This window comes from Triplophysa rosa, linkage group LG8 (genome assembly GCF_024868665.1).
Source record: "Triplophysa rosa linkage group LG8, Trosa_1v2, whole genome shotgun sequence".
NCBI classification, from domain to species: Eukaryota; Metazoa; Chordata; class Actinopteri; order Cypriniformes; family Nemacheilidae; genus Triplophysa; species Triplophysa rosa.
In genome coordinates, this window is record NC_079897.1 from 20907741 (window position 1) to 20915098 (window position 7358).

The 7358-nt window shown below is 37.4% G+C and overlaps 1 protein-coding gene across 1 annotated transcript; it reads left to right on the plus strand.

Annotated features, from left to right (window-relative positions):
* Positions 1-214: 214 nt before the first annotated feature.
* Positions 215-2538, plus strand: gem (GTP binding protein overexpressed in skeletal muscle). Its single transcript, XM_057340389.1, has 4 exons — positions 215-1078; positions 1429-1505; positions 1587-1791; positions 1954-2538. Exons 1-4 carry the CDS (start codon positions 742-744, stop codon positions 2229-2231), a joined length of 897 nt encoding a protein of 298 aa, XP_057196372.1. The 5' UTR covers positions 215-741; the 3' UTR covers positions 2232-2538.
* Positions 2539-7358: the final 4820 nt, after the last annotated feature.

Here is a 7358-nt window from a genome sequence, read left to right on the forward strand (position 1 = left end):
TGTCTATATTAGGAGTTATTAGATGTCCTGGTAAAATCTACTGTCACAATGTGTCCTACTTTAACCTGGCCTTAAATTCCCTGTGATTACTAACATAGCCTTTAACGTTGCATAATGCCACTTGCCCTTATGGCACCCCACAGTCCATTTCAATCCCATAGTTTTGTATACATTTGGATATAATAATAAAAACTGAGATACATTTTTCTAAATGCATTTTATTTATGTTATTTCCTGAAAGCACATTTCTCAGCATGATGTATATTTTGCAGTCAGCATACTGTACATTCTCTGCACAAAGCAAACGATCACGACTCGCTGCGCATAAATGAAATTAAGCATTTCCCACCTACCGGCCGATATAAGGAAAGACCCGGCGGAGCTCATTGGAGGGATAAATGACGTCAAGGAAATCCTCGCCACCGAGACCTTCTTAATATAACCACGAACTACTGCACTGAGAACTCAAAGCACATTACTGCGCAAAACACGGACGGAATTACCATCGCAAAGAGCGCGCAACCTGATTCCAGACTGCGAAGATATCTCTACGAAGACTAATTTGATCTTTCGTTCAATCAGGGCTTCTCAGGTGCTCAACGGATCTATTATCGGACCACTTTTGTTCCCAGTGATGCGTTCTCGATTTGGGTGAATCGATTTATAGACAGTTCGTTCCTGGAAGCGATAGAAGTCTCAAAGAAAGCATCTCCCGATCTTAACGAAAGTTATTCTTTCCACATGACTTTACTGACGAACATGAGGCGCCACAGTATGCGCGTGCAGCATCACCTGCACAGGTGGAGCATTTGTGCGACGGATGCAGGACAGCTGCTGGGTGATGCCCTTACGACCCCCGACGTCGCTATTTCCCGTTCCAACTTGTGCTCGCGCTCCACCGAAAGCTGCTCGTCGTCGTCATCAGATTCGGCTCTCTCCAGCGAGTCTGCGCCTCCTTCGGCGCTCGGACCCTTTACTGTTGTCCTGCTCGGAGACAACGGCGTTGGCAAGTCAGCGCTCGCGAGCATATTTGCGGGAGCGTCAGACAGTATGGGGAGCGAATGCGAGTTATATGGAGGTATGTTGAAATTTGACGGCAATTTTGCTCAAATATAATATTGTTCATATTTATAAACACAAACTCATATGTGTCTAGTATGCAATGATATCTTATCTTTTATAGGCTATTAAACTGAGACATGAAAATGTAACCTTGCTTTTGTTATGGTGAAAGTGTAACCATTTTTTGCCGGTTACCATTTAGTACAAATATCATTCTAAACCTTTATTTTCGTCGGTCAATGGTAAATTCTAACGGTGACACTGTAGTAAAACCATAGTTTTCGTCATCGAATTATAGTAAGACATTAGTAATCGGTACATTTCAAAATGATCTATTATTTATGGATAATATGATTTTGTTCTCAGGTGAAGTATTTGAGCAGACAATAATGGTGGACGGTGAGAGAGCCACAGTTACGTTGCTCGACACGTGGGATTCAGAGGTAATTTACAATTTATATTTTTTAATCTAAGCCTACTTTATATACAGTTTCTAGGCACTTATAAATGCTTGTGTTGATTAGGACGAGGGCAGGTGGACGCAGGAGAGGTGTCTGCAGACAGGAGACGCTTTCATTATTGTCTATTCAATAACGGACCGATCAAGTTTCCTTCGCGCCTCAGATCTGCGCATTCAGCTGCGGCGCGAGCGCCAGGGAGACCACACGCCCATCGTTCTTGTCGGTAATAAATGCGACCTGGTGCGTTGCCGAGAAGTGTCCATTAGTGGTAAGTGTATCTGCATTTAGATAGGAATAACTCCTAAATGCTTTCAGCACGGATGGCAGTCTGCTCTAATGTCTGACCTGTACAGGATTTGAAAGAAACATTGTTTAACATTCTCACTGGGAGATTCTCAACTGTCCTCTTGTGTAATCTTGTATTTTGCAGAGGGTCGCGCCTGTGCGTCGTTTTTCGACTGTAAATTTATTGAAACATCAGCAGCGATGCAGCACAACGTCTGGCCTTTGTTTGACGGCACCATCCGTCAGCTGCGTCTGCGCAGAGACTCCGTGGAGACCACCAGCACGCGTCATTGCGTCCACAAGCGACGCGAGAGTTTACCGAAAAAAGCAAAGCGTTACATTGACAAAATGATTGCGAAGAAGAACAAGCAAGCAACGTTAAAAATCAAGTCCAAATCATGTCATGACCTGTCTGTACTGTAGTTGTACTGAATGTTTGTTCTTAATTGTAATATATTGTATGAGGTTTTATTGAAATATTGATAACCGTGTGTACCGTATATGTCTATATTAGACTGCAGTAGAAAAACAGGCCTTTTGTTCCCTCTGTGAAGGACAGTAGCCTATATGGCCATGGATATACTACATGTGCATTATTGTGTGAATCCAAACTGTTCCTTTCAATTTTGTAGGCCTATGATCTTTTTTATAACCTTGTTGTACCTTGTGTGTGAAAATAATTCCATTCAAATTTTGATTAAATGCTATGTAAAATAAATAAAATACCTTTTTTGTACAATAAGACTGAAATATGTTGGTCATTGGAAGTGCACAAGTGCAGAAAGAATATAAAATGTTTATGTTTTTCCTCTTCAACTGAGGTCTCCATCGATCCATTTTCAATATCGCTTAGCCAATATATAGTCACAGGAAAGGGGTGGACCCTGCAAAGCCCATAGGCAGAGAAACTCTTTCAATAGGTTGGCAGATTATCACAAGGATCTCTCTGCAAACTCTTAACATGAAGAAATGATGCAATGAGTGAAACATTAACAGAAATACATTACACATACACCTTGGCAGGATTATAGACCAGCTGTGCATCTTAGAAAGGACATAATGTGTGTACCATTATCTGACCTCCATCGCATTTATTGTTTTTCTAACATACAAGAATGCAGAATAGCTAAATGATCATCTTATGTGTGTTTTTAACCAGTGATGCTGTGTGCAATTGATTGTGTAGCGTGATGGTTCACTGTAATACTGTAAACTCAGATAAGGCAACTCAAATAATTTTGAGGAAATTTACAGTTTTGAGTACAGTTCAATAAGTATATGTAAAAGCATAACAGATTTGATGAGCAGTCTGATACCAAGGGGCTTAAGTTCTAAATTTCACTCCTCTATTAATATTTCCCCGTGGCTAGTGGACAGGCATTGAGTTTTTTGCAGGATTTGCATGAGACAGCTGGAAGGGTCATTATAAAACATTAGACATTTGTCAACAGTGTTGCTAATCAGCACTGAATAAATGTGATGAAGATCAGCTTTATTTTTCACAGATTTTCAACGTAAAATGTAAAACAGAGTTTTACAGTTTTTTTATACAGATTGTTATGTATATTTTTGAAATACGGTCAAAAAACTTACAATTACAGAAAAAGACTGCAAATTTACAAGAAAAACAGGAAAACATGTAATTGTAATGTTATTTTACAGTTTATTTATTTATTTTTATTATTATTTTACGGTGCACCTGTATAAATTCACCTTAAACCAACATGAAGTTGTCTCTCTGGATTTCCCTACTTTCGTACTCCTGCCTATGTGTCCTTGTTCTGAATTTTAACCTTTGCTCTTGTGCGTCTCTCCAATGTGCTGATACGACTGCATAATAATTAGTCAATGGAAAAGGATGGCAACTTCTTGAGTAATTGCAGCTCAAGGTGCCTTTGGCCAAAAACATTTACATTTACAAGTTAATGTTTAACAGTACTTTCATTAATAATCCTTCACGTGTTGCTTTAATTCATCTCAGGTATAGTAACTATGAAAAGGTGTGTTGTCACTCATCAGAAATTCTTCAGAATGTTTTTTGTAAATTTTGTGAAGTCAACGCTGTACCTCCTTCAAATTCCACTCTGCAGTTTATTTTCAGGGGCACAGAAGAATTGAGACGGCAACAGAGAACAAGCCCAAAGACAGAAGCTGTCAACAGGTCAAAGAGCAAACATTGCAGATTACTCAAGATTCTGAACACACAGCTGTCTGAAGGTGATCTTTATGCACTTTGTGAATGGTATAGTTTCATCCATATGTAAGACAGCTCCTAACACTCCTGAAAAGTTTTCTCCAACACCCAGAACTATTTATCGGCACTTTCTCATCATTTCATCTGCCCTGCATAAAGGCCTTGGTTATAAAGGAAAGGAAATGACATTTTATCAGTATGTGCGTGCTGTGGTAATTGAACCCATGACCTTGGTATTGTTAGTGCTAGCTGAGCTATATTGTTTAAATGCGACGTGTTTCAGATTTAGGATGTACAGGTGTATGTCCTTTCATTTAAACAGTGTAGCATGTGTTCTTCATTTAGACTTACACATTAACGCACCTATTCATACTTTGATCCACTATAATATTCACCAGCCGGTACTATTATAGATCTCAAACCTAGCAGCCACTCCCCTGAGCGGTGAATCAGTTGACAATCATTAGGTTCAATAAAATCTAGTTATACTTTGACTCCGGCAGGACGTACTTGCAAGACGGAAACCTTTCGCTCTGTTGAGAAGAGGAGCTCGGCTGACAGGTCTGTGCCTCTCATCCTCTCTTTCAGTCTTTTTTGTTGCTCTCCTTTGGGTTGCTTTTAAGATGATGTTTTAGATGCTGCCAGTTGTTTTTTGGGCCTAAGACAAACTGTGATCTTTGACTTTGTGTATTTGGAAGGGTGTTGACTAGATTTGGCCATGTTAGGGCATTTGAGGATATTTTCTGTAGACTCTTTGTAGTTGCAGCATTCTTGTGTGGATTTAAGTTGGCTTATAAGCAGCTTTTTTATGGGAAAAAGTTGACGTTTTTGACCGGTACGCTTGGAAAGTCACAAGAGGTCATAAGTCTGGGTTGAGTGGTAAGGCCTCTTGTTATTCCATTCTATTGTACCTGAATGCTGGAAAAAAACTAAAGCATTGCTTTTCTCTTCTTGTGAAATGTTACTGTGTGTCATTGTATTGTCATGCTGTTTTATATGTCAGTGTGATTCAGGCCTTTTAAGCTCATCTGGAATTAAGGTCACCTTCAGTATAAAAATGATTAATCAAATTTTGAATGAAAAGTTTTATCGTTGTTCAACAAGATCTTTCAAAGACACTGTTGGTTAAAATAGAATTGATTTTAGTTAGTGGAGCAGAATGTCTTGTCTCTTTACGTCCATAGTTGGTAACAGATATAAAACGGCAATAATATTGACCAGTTTATCCTCCAGTGGTAGAGTAGAGGGTTAAAGTAGCTTATCAGCCACCACAATCGATTTTCAATGTCATTTTAAGGCGTGTCCAGCTTTTACAATAGATCGGACAGATACATCAGTGAAATAAAAGTCCAGTATCAGAAAAGCACTAAACCTTAAAGCTTTTTAAAATACAGCATTACAGTACAATGGCCAACACAGCTCTTCATGGACGACACAATGTGCTCGATCAGATAAGATTTGTAGATAAAACTTTTATTGTTGTTGCGTTTGTGTTATGCTTATTGAGGGCCAAAGGATGGAACCACATTTGTATACAAGCCAATTTTATTTTACTAATGTACTCCATTGACCTCCATCCTATGTAGTGAATGATGTAACTCCATCATGTGACGGAAAAAACAATTTTCTTAGTAATTTAAGAATCAATTAATATTGCATTAATTGTCTTATACTGAGATTTGACCTTGAAAAGGGCACTGCTTGGTTTTCTTATCGGTGTTATTCTCATGTCTTCTGGATTATTGCAGAAAGTTTGTGGAAACTGGTGGTTCCAAACCATTTTTATAGGAAAACTAATTTATTTCAATTTAGTCACAATCATACATCCTCATCAGCTCAACACTTGCTGCCCTCCGTTTGACCCCATTTCTAAAACTTTTTTAAATAATTAGTGCGCAGGACATGTAAAATATCTCTTCATAACTTATGAAAAAAATTAAATTGATTTCAGTAACTTTACATTCGATTCCACTTGTTCCCACTGGTTAACTATATTAGTTAGCCTGATAAATGATGATAAATACAAATACATCTACCTATACATTTACTAATGCATATTTAAAATAAAATATAGTATCTGGCAACATTCGTTAATGCACAATGAACTAACAGTAATTAACAATTGTATTAACATGATAAAGATTAATAAATGCCATAAAACTCTATTGCTAGTTTTTAGTTTATGTTAGCTTCTGCGTCAGTGTTAATAAATGAGACCTTACATCTGTACATTAGAACAACTTGATGCTCTATAAGGAAAGATAGAAAGTGATATTTTTAAAGATAAATTATTTGTACACACATTTGTTTAGCTGTGCATTTACAACCTGAGCACTGTACTGGTTTACATCAACTGCACTTCTATTTCTAATTTCTTTTTCTTTTGCTCTTATTCTTTTTATATATATACACTCACATTTTTAATCAATTTTATTGCTGTTTTATTGTCTCTTAAAATCTAAAGTATTTGTGATCTTAAATCATTTGCATTTTAAAGATACGTCTTGTTTCTCTCTGTCAATCATTTTATGTAAAGCACTTTGAATTGCCCTTGTGTATGAAATGTGCTATATAAATAAACGTGCATTGCCTTGTAGGTAAAAGTATGCAATATAATTGTTGATTTATTAAATGATTTAAGCTCTGCAAAGCAACTGTTGATAGAGACATTGTAAAATATGATGAAGTAGGACCATATGTACTGACACACATGCTCACGTTTACACAGAATCAACAGTGTCTGGCACAGACGGTGCCACCCACAGAATGCCAATAACCTTTAAAAACCTTTTTTATGAGCTGCGATTCTTGTTCTGTGTCACACGACAGTCGAGTCATAATGTCACCATCAAATGCCACTCATCTGCTGTTTTTGAATACAAAACGAGACAGAAATTGAACGTACACCTATAACATCCAGATTTATTATGATTTATTCATTTCCTCTGTAAGGAATCTCTGAACACAAAGCTATACTGTAGAGGTATAGTATATGATGACATTGTAATATCTTAAATATGACTCAGGATTTCTGATTGGCTAGTACTTCTGAAGTCACTTTGAGTGAATGTTGCTCATAATCATTAACTGAAGTTTAACATTAAAGAAGAGGATGATGTGTCTTAAAGTCACTTTTAGTTTTTGTGAATGGGAAAGCTATAATCAGGCTATTCTCATCACGTGTACATATTGGTTTCACTTCAACATACTGTAATATTATTTACTTTGTGCAACTGGAGCATCCATGTTAAAAAACAGCATGCTGTAATGAAGCTGTCATCTCATATGTTAAGATTGCTTTTGGAATAACTTCTCATCTAACTTCTCATTCTCACTTTCTCGTCATCAGGTTTTGC